The 22329-nt window shown below is 31.9% G+C and overlaps 1 protein-coding gene across 1 annotated transcript; it reads left to right on the top strand.

Moving 5' to 3' along the window:
* Positions 1-123: 123 nt before the first annotated feature.
* LOC129884041 (uncharacterized) lies at positions 124-18810 on the top strand. The gene is made up of 15 exons (XM_055958417.1): positions 124-256; positions 651-903; positions 1492-1551; positions 1744-1920; positions 2030-2404; positions 6586-6647; positions 6927-7173; positions 7272-7343; positions 10366-10545; positions 11094-11462; positions 12823-12872; positions 12966-13221; positions 17621-17722; positions 17832-18008; positions 18217-18810. The coding sequence occupies exons 1-15, from the start codon at positions 222-224 to the stop codon at positions 18592-18594; spliced, it is 2793 nt and encodes a 930-aa protein (XP_055814392.1). The 5' UTR covers positions 124-221; the 3' UTR covers positions 18595-18810.
* Positions 18811-22329: the final 3519 nt, after the last annotated feature.

The raw sequence follows: 22329 nt of genomic DNA, 5'->3' as shown, positions 1-22329 counted from the left end.
CTACTAAAAAAACTGGAAAATCCACTACTTTTCTATCGTAACATTAATCAGTTATTGTACTGGTAAGTATTTACCTTCTTCTCTTTTTTGGACTATATGCCAAAAACTTTTGTATCAATACATAAACTCACCCCTATACATACTTTTATTAATAAATACTACTGTATAGTTTTTCTTTCTTTCTTTCCTTTACACATTCAAAGACGCAAAATCTTCATACTATGGCTGAAACTTTCAACTTCCTGGCAACTGAACGGTAAGTACTCAATTTCACTTCTTTTTAAAGCAGAATCTACCTATTCCAAATTTGGATTGATTTCTCAGAGCCGTTACTAACTAATAGTTATTGTTTCAAAAAGTTAATTATCAGCTTAATTTCCTCTTGATGATTCCAGTTTTGACTTTCTGAGATGCTAATAATTATTAATTAAGTGACGATTTGAGAAATCAAACTCCTTTTAAATCCTGATCCAGCAAATTAAATGAACATATTATTTTAATTTCTTATGATTTGGATTAATTTGTTGTTATCAGGATTGCAGTTGTGAGTGGACGATTTGAGAAATCAACTCCTTTTAAATCCTGATCCAGCAAATAAATGAACATATTATTTTAATTTCTTATGATTTGGATTAATTTGTTGTTATCAGGATTGCAGTTGTGAGTGGAGGCAACAAAGGGATGGGATTAGAAATATGTAGACAACTAGCATCAAAGGGAATAGTGGTGATCTTAACAGCAAGAGATGAGAAAAGGGGGAATGAAGCTGTTATTGATATGTTAAAGATGTATGGCCTCTCTAATTATAATATTATTTTTCATCAACTTGATGTGACTGACATTTCTAGCATTGTAAGACTCAAAGATTTCATCAAGAACAGATTTGGCAAGCTTGATATCTTGGTATTTTCTCTTCCACTCCTTTTTCTTTCTGTACAACTGAGTCCAAACCTACGAAAGAACAAAAATTAAACAGCAAAAATCTGTCGCTAATCCTATTTAATAATGAATTGACGATGGATATTATTGAAAAATTCCATTACTACGACGCGCTATTCGGATTATAGAAAAATTTGTGTGTTTGGTATTAAGGTAGATATTGATTTTCTTACCTATTTTCTCGTGTTTGATACATAAGCAAAAAAATATATATTATTCGAAAGACATTTATTATGTAATATTTTAGATAAATACTATTGGTGGTAGGAGTGGGGATGAAGATATGGTGTGTTGTAGGAGCACACAATCAATGTGGAATACCATATATGAAATTTGGTTTTCCTACTTCTATTAGAGAACTCGTTTTTCTCATTTTTAAGGATCTTGTTTTGCTATAGAAAATTATTTTCAAAAATTTTGACCAACCGAACATGAAAAATTAAAAATGTTTTCTCAAATCAAGCTATTTGCATTCCTAACTCAATTTTCTGTATAGTTTTGTGTTTGCTTAATAGATTCATGAATTTGCTTAACGATACTTAACCTAAACAGGTGAATAATGCGGCAGTTCTTGGAGTGCTTTTGGATAAAGATGTTACTATAAGCCCAGAAGTAAGTGACTGTATCACATCGATTTTTTATTTATTTATTTAATATTTTTTTACCCCTCCTCAGGATCGAAAAGGTGACTTGAACTCGCAATCTCAGAAATGAAAGTAAAGAGTGTTTACCGTCAATACAACCCCCTCTTGTCATCACGTCGATTCTTCATTTGCTTATAATCTTGTGTTGGTCTTATTGCAGCAAGACCTATTCATTGAGAAGATAAAGGTAGCAACTCAAACAGATGATGCAGCTGAAGAATGTATAAAAACAAATTACTATGGTGCAAAATGGATGATACAAGAATTATTACCGCTACTTCAATTATCTGATTCACCACGTATTGTCAATGTCTCCTCTAGTGGTGGAAAACTAGAGGTAAATATTTTATCTAATTTCATACCAATCTTATAACAACATATTGTATCACGAACAATCTATTTTTAGTACATTAAACAAACTGATCTGACACAATGTTTTATTTCAGAATGTACGGAATGAATGGGCTATAAGAGTCTTAAATGATTGTGACAATCTAACAGAAGACAAAGTGGATGAGGTTTTGAATGTTTTCCTCAAAGATTTCAAGGAGGGTTTGTTGGAAAGCAAAAATTGGCCTCCAATTTTATCTGCTTATATCCTATCAAAAGCAGCCCTAAATGGTTACACAAGAATATTGGCTAAGAAATACCCAAATTTTCTAATCAATTGTGTTTGTCCAGGTTATGTGAAAACTGATATATGTTGCAATTGTGGCACATTAAGTGTTGAAGAGGGTGCTGAAAGTCCTGTTTGTCTTGCTCTTTTACCCGAGGGAGGTCCATCAGGAAAGTTTTTCAATAGGAAAGAGGTGTCACCTTTCTAATGAAATTGAGAATCTCAGCAATTATAGTTATGTTGTTTGGACTTTTAAAAAATATTATTGTATTCATATTGGATTCTTAATAAATACATAATTTGTAGAGATCCGATATATTCAATCGTATTATCATTTATGGGAGCCGAGAAATATAGTTTCATGGACAAAGTTATGCAGGAACATATTATTTATACGGTATAAACTACCATACATAAGTTAAATAATTATTGGATTATCTATTGCGTATGTTTTTGTTTTTGTGAATGTTTGGGTCATTGTATAAAAAATAGTAAACTTTACCTAAATCCCATAATGGAAAAGTCTAATTACTATACATCCCTCATTGTATCAAAATTACCCGATATCCCCTTTTTTTTCAACTTTTCTGATACATTAGTTTTGTATCTGATACATCAATTATCTAATGAGTAATTAATGAAGATCATCTATTTATGGATAATATCTTAATATAATGGATGATTGGTTCTTTAAATCAATTATTAATCTAATTAATGAGATTAATTTGGTTAAAAAAATAACGGTTGTGAAGTTGAAGATTCAAGCCAAAAAAACAGAGCATAAATTCAAACCAACTTCGATTTCAATTTTTTTTCAGTTTTGGTGATACATAAGTTATGTATCTGATACATCAATTGTTAAAAAAATCAATTGTTATGTTCATGAAGATTCAAGCCAAAAAACAGAGCATCGTCTCGAATGGAAAAAACAGAGCATAAATTCATACCGAATTTGATTTCAGTTATTTTTTCACTTTTGCTGATACATAAGTTATGTATCTGATACATAACTTTAGCTATAGAATAGTTAATGCACATCAGCTATTTATGGATAAAAGATTGGCTCTTTATATCAATTACTGATCTATTAAAGAAGGCGACAGTTATGTACGTGAATTTTAAAAATTAATGTATCGGAATCATTAAATATTGAGAAATGAGAATCTGATACATGTGCATGATGTATCATAATAAATAAAACTTGATTCATGTATCAAAATTCACAAAATATGACACTTATGAATATTATACTCGATACAAGTTTGATACAGTAGAAATATAAAACATAAACTTTGATTTTATATTCGATTTTGACACCAGAGAAAAACATAGTAAATCTGATGTATGAAAATATTAAAACATATTAAATCTGATACATTACAGTTTATGTATCAGATACATTAAAAGAATCAGAATCACCTAAAATGTTTACTATAAAAAAAAAACTACTGGACATCAATCAGTTCTCCTTGGTTTGGAGAGATGTCTCTCCTAGTTTTTTTTGGATCGTCGTTATCGCTAACATAACCATCCATGGCCTTCTGACAACAATATCTCCACCTATTGATGATTCAAAATCATCAAGAAAATTAGCCCTATATGCCGTTCCGAATCTCAATGGGTGGGACGGGATCTTCTTGATGACGTATTTCATTCCCTGCATTGACATAAAAATGCTTAAATACAACTTGAACTTTATACATAAATACGATGTATCATATGCATTAAAATATCTGATGCATGAGATGAGAATCTGATACATACAGAAGATGTATCAAAAATAATTATATATTATATTCTGATACATAAATGTAGAAGTATCAGAATCATTAAAACTTGAAACATCAAAAAATGACACTTACACATGATGTATCAGAAATAGTAAATCTCCAAAAAATTGCATTTGAAAAAAACATTATGTATCTGATACATAAATGTATATGTATCAAAATCATTAAAACTTGAAAATAACAAATACTGAGACTTAAAGATGATGTATCAGAAATAATAATTCTCAAAAAATTGCATATGAAACAGACATTATGTATCTGATACATAAATGTAGATGTATCAGAATCATTAAACTTGAAATAACAGAAACTGAGACTTAAACATAATGTATCAGAAATAGTAAATCTCAAATAATTGCATTTGAAAAAGACATTATGTATCTGATACATAAATGATATGTATCAGCTTCGTTAAAACTTGAAACAACATAAAATGACACTTAAACATGATGTATCAGAAATAGAAAATCTCCAAAAAAATACATTTGAAAAAGACATTATGTATCTGATACATAAATGTATATGTATCAGAATCATTAAAAATTAAAACAACAGAAACTGACACTTAAACATGATGTATCAGAAATAGAAAATCTCCAAAAAAATACATTTGAAAAAGACATTATGTATCTGATACATAAATGTATATGTATCAGAATCATTAAAAATTAAAACAACAGAAACTGATACTTAAACATGATGTATCAGAAATATAAAATCTCCAAAAAAAATTCCTTTTAAAAATACATTATGAATCTGATACATAAATGATATGTATCAGAATCATTAAAACCTTCACAAAATTTTCATTCTAAAACAAAAAACTTAATTGACCACATACCTTTGGGAGATTAGGGCGTGTTGTAACCCCTTCAATCTTGTTGTCTATTTCTTTGGGTGCATGTTTAACTGTAACTTTCGACTTCAATTTCTCACGTAGCTTATTCATCACTGTTGGATCGTTACGATGTTTGGATCTAACTTCGTCGTAACCTTCCCAAGACGAATCAGAACCAGGAGAAACAAAAATTCGTTGATTTTTAGTGGACTGTTTGAGACCATGAACAGATTCCATTGAAGGTATGAGAAATAAAAACAGAAAGATTTACAGAAGAAAACAAATGATAAAAATTTAGAAGATTTTTCAAAGATTTTCAGAAGAAATCAAAATATACAAATTTTAGGAGAAATCAGATTGAATGAGGATGAAGTAAAATTCCATATAAGGAAAGATTGAAATATACCTTATTTGGAACCTTGAAGAGTAACAAATTAACTAGAGCAAATTAGGGCAAGAATAAAGAAATAGGCGGATGTATCAGAGAGGTATAGAGAGAGAAAGGAAAAAGAAGGAATTTGGAAATTTTTTGGTGTATATGGGAATAAAAGTAAATATATTAGGGGAATATGTGTAAAAGGGTAATTTTACCTAAAAAATAGGATAGCTAATGCATTATATAAAATTCTATAATCGATATCCTAATATTTAAAGCAAATAAGAAAAATAGAAAAGATGAAGTCAAGGTTATTTTAGTCTCAAGAGTATTCGTTGATCATTCAGTCCAACCAGACTCGAAACGAGAAAAAGGAATTTCTGAGATTTTTCTATGTTTGATAGGTCAAAATTTTTAGAAAACATATTTTTTTTGTTAGAAAACAAATTTGAAAATGACTTTTGTAGTGGAAGTAGAAAAAATAAGTTTCACTTGTCGTATTCCACATTGGTCTTCTATCGATAATTATTCGGGCAACACGACTCAGTTGGAAGACTAGTTTTGCATTTATTGTATTTGTGTAATCAATTTTATTATGACTTGTTCTTTTTCTTCAATTATCGTATTATTTGTTGTTGTTATTGATCTTTTCTACTTTATTTGTAGCATGACTTATTTATTACTGTATTTTCTTTCAATACTTGTTATTATGCATCTCTCAACCTACTTTATATATAAAAACAAGACTGCATATATACAATTTTCTCAAACTTCACTTGTAGAATTTTACTACTCCATCTGTTTATCACTTTAATTTATGTCAATCTGCTTGTAGTTGGGATTTGGTTGCACCGCGAAGAACTTGGGACTTTTTTTGTATTGAAACTAAACCAAAGAAGTAACTTTGAGTCTCACATTAGAATCATGATTATAAAACTAACTCTTGTGATCTTATTTTAAAATGACAACGTCCTACATTGAAACTAGACTAGAATATGAAAAGTAACTTTAAATTCTTATCCATCATTTTCCTTCCTATTAGAAAAAGTATTTGCATACAAAGATACTTCATTTCATTTTTGTTATTTTTTGACATAAATTTATAAAGTAATTGAAATCTTTTAAGAAAATTAACCTACATTAAATGTTTATGTTCTATAGGAACCTTCTTTCACTTCAAATTAATTAGATTAGATACTTCTAGACTAGTGATAACAAGTTTTACTTTAAATAAAATAAAATACTTTATCAGATCTCTAATAGGATCTTATTGTTCCCTGTGTATCATGTGAAGTTATAAATGCATACACGTGGATAGCCACTTTGCCATATATATAAAGCTCACTAGAAACGAGAAAACAATTGGCTAAAAAGGAAAATAAAACTGTAGTTTTCTTCAATCACAATCAAAACTACTCTCAATGGCAGAAGGCAGAGCCACAAAGTAATTTACTATGTGTCACATTTTCCTTATCTGATTTATATGTCTCAAACAATATTTCTTACTTTGAAAATAATTAATTTTAATTTTCCATTTTACCTTAATCTAAGTTTTTATAACATATATTTCATGGTCAACGGCATAATGTTACTATGTTTCAAACATTTAAAGTCATACAAAGACTATATGACATGTTTTAGATTGTAATTTTAGAAGTCTTTGTTTATTTTTTAAAGTTTCATGCAGATTCAAACTATGTTATATAAATTGATTTGCGTGCAGATATGCAGTAGTTACAGGGGCAAACAAAGGGATAGGATTTGAAATATGCAGGCAGCTAGCTTCTCATGGAGTGTTGGTGATTTTGGGTGCTAGAAATGAGAAGAGAGGGCTTGAAGCTTTGGAGAAACTTAAAGGCTTTGGTTTGGCTGAAAATGTGGTGTTTCATCAGCTTGATGTTGTGGATGATTCTAGTATTGCTTCTTTGGCTGAATTCATTAAGACAAAAATTGGCAGGCTTGATATCTTGGTATATTAATGTTCTTGATTTAACTTTCTTGTTTTACGACCAAAACAATATAATTTGGTAAAACGAGATGTGGATGTTTTGTTTTTTTTATTGGTTAGGTGAACAATGCAGGAATAGGTGGAGTCAGTATAGATGCTGATGCCTTAGGAGCTACACAAGAGTCCAGTGGGGTATGACTTTTTAACTTTGAATCAATAACTCGCTTTGTTTTTATTTGTTTGTTTTATTTTGATTTGACATAGAGTTTAAAATAATTGAATCTTTTGATCTTAAACTATGGACATGTAGAATACCAAAGTATCTTTTAATCTTATTCTCATGTGGAAAGTTGAAATTGCCGAAAAAGGAAAAAGAACATTTTTCTTAAACGGATCCGAAAAGAAAATTAGACAAATAAATTGAAATAAAAGGAGTAATTACTTTTGTCTCAATACCAGACTAGTTGGTCACTGTATGACATATATCAAGTGTAATGTAATAGTAGCAGGTTTGTTACCATTTTCATCAGGTTACCTATTGATGCTTATGATAGAGATTTACTTGTAATTACGTTCTAATATAGTTACTTACCTGTAATTATAATTACCTCATGCATTGAACTTAAGCTCATATCCTAATGTATGTTCTGTGACGCGTCTAAGAGAATTCATAACCCCCAAGATTTATCATAATTAGGCACGGCCATCAAAATTAACAATACTAGACCTTTCTTTTTACTACATATTTGATTAATAGTGCAACTTGATTTGGGTGTAAAGTTAACCATGATATTGGGATGAGGTTTCTGCTGTACATTGTCAAGAACCAGAACATGTCCTGTTTTATGAATAGTGAACTTAGCCGTGCTAAGCACGGAGTAAAAGAACTACATCACCTGTTTCATCATAAAAAATTATAAATTAATCTTCTTTCTGAAATATTTTTTACTTTATTTAAAAATTAATTTTGATCAAGAAAATTTCAAATTAAACTTGGAAGTTGAAATAGGAATTTGAAAAACTTCTCAATTACTCCATATTCAGAATTACAAATGAAATACTATTTTCTATCATTTGTGAAAAAGTATAACCAAACACAACTCCAATTTTAAAAATTTCTTGTAAAATGAAAAATATTTTATTTCTAATTATATATGGACAAATGCTCATCAAATTCACGATCTATTTTTTTCTTCTAATAATCGAATATTAAAATCATCAAAAAATATTTTTTATTAGGATCAATGTATTTTAAATATTTCTTTCGAAAGTGTTATCTAAACAGAAGAAATCATAATATCCACCTAACGTCTTTTCCGAAACTTAAGTTTTCAAATATTAAACCAATATTACATAAAAACATTAACTATATTTTATTTTAAGCAAATATGAAATAATATGTATAAAAATAACTTGTTGGCAAATCTTTGACTATATATTTATCCACCCAAGTTGAATGTTTATCTAGTCTTTGCTACTCAAGAAATAATTGAATGAAAATATGATATCAAAAATTTCTCAAAAAACACACCTCATTGTATCACCCCAAAAAAATATAAACACAACAAACTTCTATTAGTTTTCTACTCATACTCACCAGTCTAATATTATGAATTCATGACATAAACAGATTAAATGAAGATGTTTCGTTAAATATGGATATTCATTTAGTGAGTAGATGTAATTATATCGGTGTTCAAATTTTTTGATCAAGTTATAAAGTTTTTTAAGTCTTAAAGATTCATAAATGCACAAAGTAATACTATAACAAAAATAATATGTTCAATCTATTTGAAGAATTTTAGAAAAGACAATGGGCAAGATATACATGCTTAATTAACTCGGTATATAAGCTATTAACCCAAATTTATAGAAGAATTTTATGGCGTATTAATAAAGTAAATTAAATTAAACCTTCTATTATAAATATTAAGTACCAATTTGTTTCACAATTATAGTGTTAAGTGGATGGAAGGTGTAATAATATTTTAATTTATAGAGAGGTACCCTTCCCCGAACCCTGCGCATAGCGGGAGCTTTAGTGCACCGGACTGCCCTTTAGAGAGGTATCATATCATCTTGTCTATGCCTATCTATATAAGATTATGCATTAACTTTAAAATATCTGGAAATTGTCAATGCATATATTTAGCTTATTCAATAGGAATGTGTTGACATAATCTTTCTAATACAAGTCAAGTTTTAAGATGATGGTGATTTGAATGTTGATGAAATTTTTATTATTCCTGTCTTGACATATTTTTTTCTCCTTGAAAGCTTTCGTCGTTTGATCTTTTCTGTATTTTTAAGTTTCTTCCTTCCTCTTTTTGAAAATCGAATGAAAAAATTTAAGTTTTTTTCATTGAAAAAATAAATTGTTAAGTATTATGAATGAAAAGATGAAAAGAACTAAGAATTTTGAGGAAAAAAACGTTCTGAGATTAATATAATATAAATTTACTTCATTTATTTGGTGAAAATTTTATAAATTCAGAAGAGTTGATAGAAAATAATTATAACCATGAAAAATTACAAAGAAATTATTTAAGAAGAAAAATAAAGGCAAAGCAAGAGCATATAAAATTTTTCTCTATACAAAAATGATAAATATATGATAAAAACGCACATACATTAGAGTCTCAAATGAAGAGAGACAAGAGAGGAGAGTTTTCTTATTCTTCCAAGTATATTCAAGTGTTTCTCAAATCTTCAAGATCTCTATTTATAGTGTTACATAGAGGCATACAAAGAGATAACAATAAACATGACATTAATCCTTGAGAATGTGGGAGAGATCAAGGGGTGTATATAGAAAATAAATGAGGAGGTGGTGGAGGTGTATGTATTATTACACATAATGATAGAATTACACCTTGAAGTTATGAATGTCAACATTAATATAATATATTTACAACAAAACATTAATTTTCAACAATTATATAAATAATAACTACATTAAAATGAAGAGAAAACTAACAAATGTTCAAAAAAAGGAGAAAAAAGATAAATAGTAATAGAGGTTATAGAGAAGTTTCACATCACCTTTTCTATAGCTAACTTTATTATATATAGAGAGAGAGATAGATAGATTAGATTCTACAATCAAGCAACATGATCAGCAGCCATAACTTTCTTTCTCTTTGTGGAAAATTCAACTTTTGACATGTGACTTCATCGTTTGCACACTTTATTTTCATCATTCTCTCTGCTATAGACAGGAGGATCTCAAGTCAACTGGAATGACATATTGACTCAGTCATTTGAGTTGGCAAAGGAGTGTCTTGAAACAAACTATTATGGTATAAAGAGAATGACTGAAACATTTATTCCACTCCTCCATTTATCTAAGTCGCCGAGGATTGTGAACGTTTCCTCCTCCATGGGAAAGCTAAAGGTATTAACCTGGCAACATTTCTTCAGATCTTTTTTGCAATTTTACCATACCTACATAGCTGCATTTTTCAGTTTAATGTGATTTAGCTATTAAATTTTTAGGATGAAAGGACTTTCTTTCATTAACATTCAGTTAAGGTGCGTAGCTTCTTTGAATGTTCCGCTGATTCACTGCTACATCTAGGGACAGGATTGATCCCGAAAGAAAGGTTTTTCTTTACGGTTATAAAATCACTTTGATTGAAAAGCGAGTCGATTAGGCCATAAGACAAATGGGCGGGTGAGGCGAGACGAGATTCTTTCACTGTACTCACTCAAGAGAGGTTAACATATCCTATATAGTTGTAAGGTTTTATTCCATTATTAGTAGCCGAAGTGTAGGCCGGCTAATTTAGGAAAAAGCTTTCACATATGCATAGGAGGACTAGGACATGTTTGATAGTGTCAATCTTATTCTTTATGTGTTGTACATGACAAGTTTGTTAATCAATGTCGTTAAATGGATAATATCCATGACTAGTGACTGAAAGTTTCTGATTGAATTTCCAGAACTTGAAACATGAATGGGCTAAAGGATTATTAAGTGACAGCGAAAACCCAACAGAAGAGAAAATAGAAGAGGTGATAAATCAATATCTGAAGGACTTCAAAGAAGATTCCCTTCAAGCAAAGGGCTGGCCGCCTTTCATGTCAGCCTACATACTCTCTAAAGCAGCAATGAACTCTTACTCAAGGGTCATGGCAAAGAAGCATCCGTCTATACAGATCAATTGCGTCTGCCCTGGTTTTGTGAAAACAGATATCAATTACAATCGTGGGATATTGTCTATTGAAGAAGGCGCGGAGAGTCCTGTAAGGCTTGCTTTGCAGCCTGATGATGGTCCTTCTGGTTTGTTCTTTGATCGAAATGAAGTCTCATCATTCGAATGACAGTATGTTGTTCATTGTGAACGCGCAGCTGATGCTATAAGCCAATAAGGCCTAGAATAACATGTACTGATTAATAATCTTCAATGAAATGCAAATGTGTGTTGTATCATCATTTTGTATGTTATCTCATCACTAAAGTAACAGGACTAGTTTAGTACCAGGATTATATCAATCAACAGCTCCTTAATCGTAAAAAAGTTCGCTATACCATACCAAGAATTTTAGGTGAAATTTTTTTCTGAATAAGAAAAAGAAAATGAGTCGAAAAAAACAATTGATATCACTATAGAAAATAATTTACATGGGTAGACTTGAGTAAAGTACTGCAAGAATATATAATCTTCCTGCTCATTTTTAATGCTTTTAATATTCATTAATGGGCTGGCCTTGACATAAGTGCTATTTTTGGAGAATTCGAACAACATATTTAACGACAACAATTAAGCCTTAATTTAAGAAATAACTAAATTGTGCTTTTTCATGCTACAGCTCTTCAAGAACAAAACTTCATGTAGCCGACAGTTATTTAGCATCTAAAATAATTAAAATGTGAAAAATGCAGGCATATATAGATTTTGAAATTCGAACCTAAGCAAGTTAGAACAATGGTCAACAAAAGAATAGTGATTTGGGCAACTTGCTATGGATGACATATGATAATGGTTCAACTTAGCCCTAAAAATGAGGACAAGTGTATAAGACTAATAATATGTTTAATCAGCTTATAAGTTGAAAATTATTTATAAGCTAAAAATAAATAAATTGGATAGACTAATTTATTTTTTTGATTTATAAGTTGTTTTCAGCTTATAAAGTGTTTTAGATAAATTAAGCCAAACAAATTCAATTATTTTTTTGAGCTAATTTTAAATACAAAATAAATTTAAATTGATCAGTCAAATACTAAAAAAAAACTTATAAAAACTTATAAACATTTTATAAGTCAATTCAAAACGCTCTAACACAAACAAATATGAATAAAGGTCAAAGCATACATAATTGGATAAAAAAAATAGTATTGTCTTCAAGGGAATGTCTGGCTTGTAAAAAATATTTTTCTAATATTATTTTTCACATATGCCGACAAGGTTAGTTTTAGTTGTTTCTGTTCCCAGTCTATAATTGGATTAATTTGTTGAACTTTGAGGGATACGCCTAATAATATTATTCACATTATTTTCCGTATGGAACTACTCCTACTTTTAAACACTAGAAACAGGACTAGCCTGACGTGAGGGGAAAAAAAACTATAGTCAATAATTACGGGGCCTTTTTTCTCTCCAATATCCATATTATATAATTTCATCTTCTAGCTAGAGTACGTCTACCAAACCCAATACATTGGTAGTCCAAAAAGTTGAATATGGCAGAGAAAACCATCAGCCTCCAGAGCACAAGGTAACTTAATTATTAGTAGTTTTCCTGTTTATCAGTATATATAACTTAAATTTTTGTGCGCATATCTAAGAAATATGTGGTATATATGATCAGGTATGCAGTAGTGACGGGAGGGAACAAAGGAATAGGATATGAAACATGCAAGCAATTAGCAAGCAAAGGAGTAGTGGTGGTGTTGACATCAAGAGATGAAAAGAGAGGCATTAAAGCTATTGAAAGGCTTAAAAAGGAGGCAAACATTACTAGTGATGATCAGATTTTGTTTCATCAACTTGATGTTATGGATCCAGCTAGTATTTCTTCTCTTGTAGACTTCATCAACAAAAAATTTGGAAGGCTCGATATTCTGGTAACTACTATTTAATTATACCACTCCATCGTTGTTTACATCTTATTTTTATTATATGGCAGTTGGTGGTGCTGGTGTTTGCTAGCAGTGGTGGTTGTGGGTGTTGATTGGGGATATTGGTGTTGATTGTGGGTAGTAAGTAATTAGTGGTTGACGGTGGCTGACAATAGTGATTAACTGTGGTAATAGTTATGTTGGTGGCTAATGGTGTTAGTTGGTGGCGATAGTGATTGATACTGATAGCTAATGAAATTAGCGTTGAACGAAGATAGTAATTTACGATATATAGTGGTGATTGATGGTGATGATTATCACTAGTTATTTAGTGAATTGTTATGACAATTAATGATGGTTGGTGGTGATAATTATAAATAGTGATTAGTAGTGATGATGACTGTGAAAATTAGCAATGATGGTGCAGAAAAAGTAGTGGTAAATAACCATTTTGTAAAAATCTTTGAATATCTCTAGATATTATAACAAGCTCTAGATATTATTTTTTCCATTTTTTTTATTTATTAAATTTTGATTTGGCACATTTATTAAGAAAATAATAATTGATATAGTGAGTTTATTATTTTATTTTTATTAATTGATAGAGTTTTAAACATATTTATTTACTATATTTTTGAAAGACATTAATTCAATATTTAATAAATTAAGAGTATAATAGGAAGAAAAAATTTGTTCTTTCTTAATTTATCAAAATTAATAAATAAAAAGAAAAATTAAATTAAAAAATATTTGACAAGTAAATAAGAAAGGATGGATAAAGTTAGATAACAGGAAATGTGCAATTTATTTTACTAATAAAAAAACACTTTTCCTGGCGGAGATCAAGCTCATCCCACGTAAAACAAAAAGTCAAAAAGACTGTTCAATCTTATATGGTGACGACATAAAGGATGCTGACAAATTTTTTAATAAATAAATTCTCAACAACTATGTCTTGAAAATTCAACTTAATATACCAACTGTTTGGAAACAGGGTTCATTTAAATACCTAATTAAAGAATGAAAAGGATAAACGATTAATATATAATATAGAGATTTATATAATCAGTTTAATTCGATTTTTTCAATTAATATTTCACTATTAAGTCAAATCAAAATGATAATTAACATATACAACTCACAATAGTTATATATTTATATCAATATTAAGAGGTTTAGACAATTTATTCTTACAAGTCAGTCTAAGATATATATCTATTCGGCACGATCCAATCCATTGAATTGTGCGGACACTCACTTTAACACTTAGGTTGGAGAACCCTCAACTCCTTAAACAAAAGGACACGCAGAAGTTTAATAAAATACCAATAATAGGTCAAAAAAGTTATGAAATCACTTTATATCAACTTAAAACTCTGATGGTTTATTACAAGGAACAATCTAACACCCCCAAGGCCTCGACCTCTTAAACAAAAAGACATGCGAAAGTTTAACAAAATACCAATAATAGGCCAAAAGAGTTATGAAATCACTTTATATCAATTTAAAACTCTGATGGTTTATTACAAGGAGCAATCTAACACCCCCAAGGATACTCGTCTAAACAGGTACAAGAGCTTCTAAAGATACAATATATAATGAAATAATGACACAACTCCCACCATAAGGAAGAAAGAGTAGATGCTGTTGGAGAATTATTTTCGTCTTGACCTAAGAAATATCACTGACCCTGCAATCAGACTATGCCAAGTGGCATAGAAAGAGTAGTATCAGTACAAGCAACACGTATTAGTAAGCATCATCGATCAATCGATACCCACCACATAATATAAAGGAATCAACAAGAAGAAAACATGCTCTTAAGAGATTTACCACTAACTTTATGCAAAACTCTTATCATTCTCATTAACCTCATTAAAGTCGTTCAAGCCTAACTTTCATCCCTTCTAGCTGGTCCGTTGCCGATTCTAATACAAATCAAGGTCTAACCCTTCTATCACATAGAGAAAGTTTCCAACTACGGGCCAGTACTAACTCTGTCTAACCTTTTTACTATATTTAGTTTCACACCGTCACATAAACTTAGGATAATTAACATCTCACCTGGAAGAGGAAAATATTTAGTGAACTAAGGCCCTTCCCATAACCATACTGGCTCGCCATGCCGGTACCTATCCCGCTCTAGCGACCCCACCACAACGGAATTTCTCCCGCCAAGGCGTCCTGTTCGGAGATAGAAACTTCGAATAACCTGTTAATTCCCTTTTTAACTCATGTGCCCATAGGACATCTACAATACCTGACGTTAAGTCATTAATCTCCCTTAACAAACGCATTGACTGCTTCCCAATTGTTTACCCACAACCTTATGCCTACTATGCGGATGTATCTAGCATCCATAACATAATCCGAACAAGCATATACATGAACGCATTATTAATTTATTATTTCAGGAGCACTAAATAGTTTCACAAGGTAAATCTTAGTTACAACAGTCAACACGGCAACACTTGGGCCTTCAGTCCTTTCATATTAATTATTACACAAGATGGACATGCTAAATTATAATTGGGTTAGTTTCTTTATCATCACCCACATAGTCAAGATCAATTCACAGATGATAGCCATACAATGGTTCTCTCATGAAACCCATACCCAAATTATATATGTGTCGAAACGTGACACCCGATTCAATATATGTGTCGGAACATGACACCCGATCCTATATATGTTTCGGAATGTGACACCCGATTCAATATATATGTCAGAACCAGACATTCGATCCAATATATATGTTGAAATGTGACACCGATCCAATATCACAATCACAACCACAATCACAGTCCACAATGAATAGTTCACATACTTGCACAATCAAGTAACAGGTTCATTGCATGCAGTTGTTCACAATTAGTCATTTCATTGGTTTCGTTCTATCTTACCCTTCATCTACAATACTTCAGCAAGTCTTCTTTATTCAAGGTAGCACTTTTAATAGAGCAAGTTTAAGATTATATTTCACGGTCTTGAAATTATAGACCGATCACAATAATAGATCAATCACTCACCCATAATAATTAAATGCATGGTAGACATCACAACCTTACTCAAATACTATTAAGAGTCTTTCTATAGCATAGACTAAACCATAACCTACAACCACAGGTAATCAAATAGGTTCATGGAAAGAGACTATCAAATAAGTCATTCACATTCATCATTTATTTCATGATTCAAATTACTCGGATATTTCACATAGAACCATCAATATGAACTCACATATGTAAATCTATGTATATATCTCCTATATTGATATGGACCCCCCTTGATTATCACAAGCCTTAAGATCTCATTCTAACCCGATAATTTCCTCCACCTGAATCTTTACAAAGACCATCAACAAGCAGTATTACAGTTATCAACCAAGAACTAGACTATCATCACTAGTCACAGGATAATCATACCCATATGGTACATTCCTACCCTAAACAACAATAACAATACATTCAGCCATCCAAACTTCGTGCCTGAAGGCCTAGGCATGAAATCTCCTGTTAATTACAATATAGAATGCGTGGGAACAGATTTACAACTAATCAATTAGAGAAACCTAGCTTACCTGGGCGCCAAGCAACTGTAGAGAGATAATGTTGCTGAACCACTTGGTTCCAGATGTTCTACGGGCAAGGCCAGACTAAATTCCACCGGTTGAAAGCCTTCCAATGCCGAGATTCCTTCTCCTTTTCTTCCCAAGTCAAGATCAGCCTTTTGGAGGGTTTTTGCAATAACTCTCGCCTCTAACTTACCTTTGGAAGAAGTGGGGGAAATAGACTTAAGTTCTGACCCACGTCCTCCCGCTTTGGCGGCCACATTCCCACTCTGGCGTCGTCGCTAAGGCGGGACCATTCGGCTCTGGTGGCGCCGCTAAAGCGGGACCATTCCGCTCTGGCGGGATGGTGGGATCCAGTTGAGTATATTTTCTTGCGATTTCTTCTAATATTAATTAACGACGATTTGGATCGTTAGACTATATCTATTTGACTTGTTCAATACATACAAAATACACTATAGCACGAGAAGTTAATATTTTACCAATCTCATAATCATGACAAATTATCTTCAATATCGTATCACAATCATTCTAATGATTTGTCCAAATTTTCATCTATGATTGTGAAGTTTACTTATAGAAATTAATGATTTAATCTTATGTGCATAAACTTAAACTTTATACACTAAATCATCTACTATAAAAATCGAGAACACCACATATATGACAAAATAATTTATTTAATGTAACACTTTATTAAATTAAATTAAATAAATAATTATTTTTCATAAAATAATGATTTGATTCGTTTAATTTCCTCATCAGTCATCAGTACATGAATTTGATATTCGTTAAAAGAAATGAGAAATTAATTATGAATGCTTTAATTTGCAGGTTAACAACGCAGGGGTTGGTGGATTAATGGTGGAAGGAGCTATTGTTATACTAAAAGATTTAATAGAGGGAGACTTCGTGACCATTTCTACTGAAAATGAAGTATGATTTTTCTACTTGTAAAATTTTCATTTTAAATATGTTACGTACATATACGTCAAAGTTAATTAGTATGTACGACAATTAAATTCATTAATTGTTATGCATGCAGGAAGTTGGTACGGAGAAATCAACTGCAGGTATTGTTACAAATTATGAGTTGACAAAACAATGTGTAGAGACAAACTTCTATGGTGCAAAAAGGATGAGTGAAGCATTTATCCCTCTCCTTCACCTCTCTAATTCTCCAAGGATTGTTAATGTTGCTTCTTTCTTAGGGAAGTTAAAGGTAAACAAATTATTAGCCTTCTTAATTATGTTCAGTTTTGCTGTGGAAACATCTCGGGCAGAAATACAAAGTTGCGTGCAATAGATCCTTACGGTCGGATTCTTTTTCTGACACGCGCATAGTGATATATCATGGATTAGAGTTCTTGTGTAATTGAAATTGTACAATTGCTAACTGTAGTGATTTTCGGTTTTCTTCTTTTCTACAGCTATTGTGTAACGAATGGGCTAAAAAAGTGCTAAGTGATGCAAAAAACCTGACAGAAGAGAGGGTGGACGAAGTGTTGAATGAATTTCTCAAAGATTTTACAGAGAATTCAATAGAAGCCAAAGGATGGCCAACTTACTTTGCAGCTTACAAAGTGTCAAAAGCAGCCTTGATTGCCTACACAAGAGTTTTAGGTTCAAAATACCCGAATTTTCGGATAAACTCTGTATGCCCTGGCTATTGTGGTACAGACATGACCGCATATACTGGAAGTTTAACTGCTGAAGAAGGTGCTGAAAGCTTGGTGAAACTTGCTTTGCTGCCAAATGATGGACCTTCTGGCCTCTTCTTTTACAGAAAGGAAGTCACCTCTTTTTGAACATTTGCCTGATTCAACTACATATTAATTGTTCATAGGTTTTGGAGAATCCAATATTTCGAGATTGAGTCCTAGCTACGTGTGAAAAATAAGGATAGAAATACACAATATATCGACTCAGAAACCATAACGTTTAAATTCTTGTCAATTTTCTCTTTAAAATATGTAAAGGATCTTTGTCTTCATAATATTGGATTGCACCTTTTCATCCCATTACTCGGTCATTGGCTATAAATATAGAGACAATTCCACGAAAAGGTATCCCATTCTATCTATCCTAGGGAGGAAATAATCCTATACTTCGGCATTAAATAGCTTAAGGACACACACATCCTTCAAGTGCAATAAGTAGGCTTGCTGCTGCAACTAGTTTGGGTGGATTGAAAGTGCATATTAAGTAGTTGCTAGAGCCGTTGAATTAGCCGTTGGACTCCAGACAAGTCATTACGAAATGCCATCACCCCATGTTAGGTGACCCGAATGGACCAGACATAAATTAACCATCCACTAAAAAAAGGGTATAAAAGACAAGTGATCAAACTGACAAGTCAGACATACATGATAGATTTTTTTAGGGTTTGTGAACTTCCTTATATATTTAACCACATGAACGGCTGTGAAAGGATTTTATGGTCTCAATCTAAATGGTGTATGTTTTTTTGCGGACGACATAGTCCTGATCGATGAGAATCGTAGCGGAGTTAACGCTAAGCTGGAGGATTGGAGACATACCTTGGAGCCTAAAGGGTTTAAGCTGAGTAGGACCAAGACAGAGTACCTAGAGTGCAAGTTCAGTGAGACACCTCAGGAGGTTGGCGCGAAAGTTAGGCTTGGTGACCAGGCCATCCAAAAGAAAAGTAGTTTCAAGTACCTTGGGTCTATCATGCAAGGCAGCGAGGAGATTGACGATTATGTCACACATCGTATTGGGGCAGGGTGGATGAAATGGAGGATCGCTTCCGATGTGTTATGTGACAAGAAGGTGTCACCACAACTTAAGGACAATTTCTACAAAGTGGTGGTTAGACCGGCTATGTTATATGGGGCGGAGTGTTGGTCAGTTAAAGTCTCTCACGTTCAAAAGATGAAAATAGCTGAGATGAGAATGTTGAGATGGATGTGTGGGCATACCAGAAGTGACAGGATTAGAAATGAGGCTATTCGGGACAAGGTAGAAGTGGCCTCGGTGGAAGACAAGATGTGGGAAATGCGACTGAGATGGTTTGGGCATGTGAAAAGGAGAGACACAGATGCCCCAGTGAGGAGGTGTGAGAGGTTGGCTATGGATGATTTCAGAAGAGGTAGGGGTAGGCCGAAGAAATATTGGGGAGAGGTGATTAGACAGGACATGGCGCAGTTACAGCTTACCGAAGACATGACCTTAGATAGGAGGGTGTGGAGAACTCACATTAGAGTAGAAGGCTAGTACATAGTCTCGTTATTCTTCCCTATTAGTAGGCGCATTAGCGCACTATAATTTCTTTTGTGGAGGACTAAGATTAGGATAAAAGGCTAGGTGACTTATCCTTACACCATAATAGTTGTAGTTCTGCTCATTATTTATTGTCATTTGATTTCTGCATTGTATTGTTGTTTATAGGTGTGAGACCGTTGTACTTTGATTATCTTATTTATTTATAGTAGTTAATGCCTCTTTCTTTCCGTACTATTCTACCATGACTTCCTCAGTTTTGTTATTCCTTGTTTTCATCTTGTTTTCGATATGCTTGTTCCTATCTGACCTTTTATCTTGTTTTCCTCTTTTGAGTCGAGGGTCTTTCGGAAACAGCCGTCTTACCTTTCAAGGTGGGGGTTAGGTCTGCGTACACTTTACCCTCCTCAGACCCCACATGGTGGGACTATACTGGATTTGTTGTTGTTGTAGTCTAAATGAATTCTGTGAGCTCAAAATTTTATAAGTCTTCTTTCTTTTATTATTTCTTGTCTTTTCATTGAAGAAATGTGGAACAAAGAAGTTTATTTAATTACCTGATTTTTTTTTACAAAAAGCAGATCCTCCAAAATCTTTAAGTGTAAACTTGCAGGCAAATATTTTGAAATTCGTTACTAATTACTATTATAGCAACGTACGTGCAACGTAATGGCACTAAAAACAGGACAAGACTAACATTGATATGTATATATATAGTCCTGCCTAAAACAAAAAAACTGAACATTTGGCAAGAATCCCCAAATCTAAATCTACTTAATTAACTTCCAACAATGGCAGACAAAATCACCAGCCTAGAGAGCACAAGATGTATATATGTAAAAATACAATCCCTTTTCTATCTATAATTTTTTTGGTGAAGTTCTAAGTTCTATGCACGGATCTAGATCATCTATACAACTTACTAGGCATGCAATTAATTTGTCATTAGATAAAAATGAACTAACTTGCTATAAGAACTACGGTTATAGTGTAAAAAGCATTATATTTATTGGGTTTAAGTGAAGTGTGAATGAAAAATAAGAATTGAAAAATGTGGGGAACCAAGTGAAGAGAAAATGAAAATTCATTTTCCCTCATTAGTAGAAGAAAGGAAAAGTTGTCCTTATATTAAGAAAGACTTTCTTTATCTCATAAAGGATTAAGTAGAGGGTGCTCCTCGCGCCGTCGGCTTCGCGGATTAATTCCAAACAAATGTTTCCCCCCTTCGCAGATTCGGAAAGAACCTATTCCTTCCGAACAGACACTTCCCTTTCCAAAAGAAACCTTGTTGGCTATAATTAGAGAGGTCTCATCTCAGATTTGATCATCAAAATTTCTCTCTTCTGTATATATTTTCTTACAAACAAAATTGTGTCTTAGTGTGATTACATTACTGCTTTCTGAGTTCGCTGAAATTGAAGAAGTTTGAAGTATCGCTACTTCTTTAATGTTCATTCCGTTTTATCTCGAAAGAAAATAATCCATAAACTCAGGTACAATAAGGGGATTAAATTTCTTTAAAACACACAGTGAATTCTATGAACTCGAATACTATTTTATTCTTTACATCTTTATTATTTCTGGTTTACTAACTTTAATACAGGAGATACCAAAGACTATTAGTGTATATAATTTAAATATATGATATGGTCAGGTATGCAGTGGTGAGTGGAGGAAATAAAGGAATAGGATATGAAACATACATGCAATTAGCAAGCAAAAGGAGTAGTGGTAGTATTGACATCAAGAGATGAAAAAAGAGGGATTGAAGCTTATTGAAAGGCTCAAAAAGGAGTCAAAACTTAACTGATGATCAACTTTTGTTTCAAAAAGAATAAATATTAATAATTTATTCAAATTATCCTTTTAATTAACATTTTCTTTTGTAAGCGACGCGTAAATGTTGTACACTATTCAGTACCCAATTTTGTTTAGGTGCAAAATGCTTAATAGGTTCCTTGAGAACTTACAAAAATAGGTGCAGCCATATACTACTATAGTATTTATTTTAGAAACATTTTTAATATTCCTGGCGAGGAAGATCATCAACTGTAAGATATAGGATCTTTAAGATCCACAAAAATAGGTAAATCAATGTGCAATTTATTTTAATTAACATTTTTTACTAATCGGATATTCAATTTGGAAAACAGGTAGGTAAAAAATAACAGTGAAAAATATACATATCTGATATCAGTAGAACATTTTACTGAAGGAATATAAGCACTGCAAAAGCATGGATGTAAAATTAGTCAATAGTGCTAGATTCTTGAGAGTGCAAAAAGGCATTATTACCAGCATCA

This window comes from Solanum dulcamara, chromosome 4, assembly GCF_947179165.1.
Source record: "Solanum dulcamara chromosome 4, daSolDulc1.2, whole genome shotgun sequence".
NCBI classification, from domain to species: domain Eukaryota; kingdom Viridiplantae; phylum Streptophyta; class Magnoliopsida; order Solanales; family Solanaceae; genus Solanum; species Solanum dulcamara.
Note: the sequence above shows the minus strand (reverse complement) of the source record. Positions and strands in the feature narration are given on the sequence as shown.

Excerpts from the sequence above, each read along its gene's own strand:
- LOC129884041 (XM_055958417.1), top strand. The coding sequence starts at position 222 with ATGGCTGAAACTTTCAACTTCCTGGCAACTGAACG. Across the intron at positions 257-650 it reads AACTTCCTGGCAACTGAACG|GATTGCAGTTGTGAGTGGAG; the intron begins GTAAGTACTCAA and ends TGTTGTTATCAG. Across the intron at positions 1,552-1,743 it reads ATGTTACTATAAGCCCAGAA|CAAGACCTATTCATTGAGAA; the intron begins GTAAGTGACTGT and ends GTCTTATTGCAG.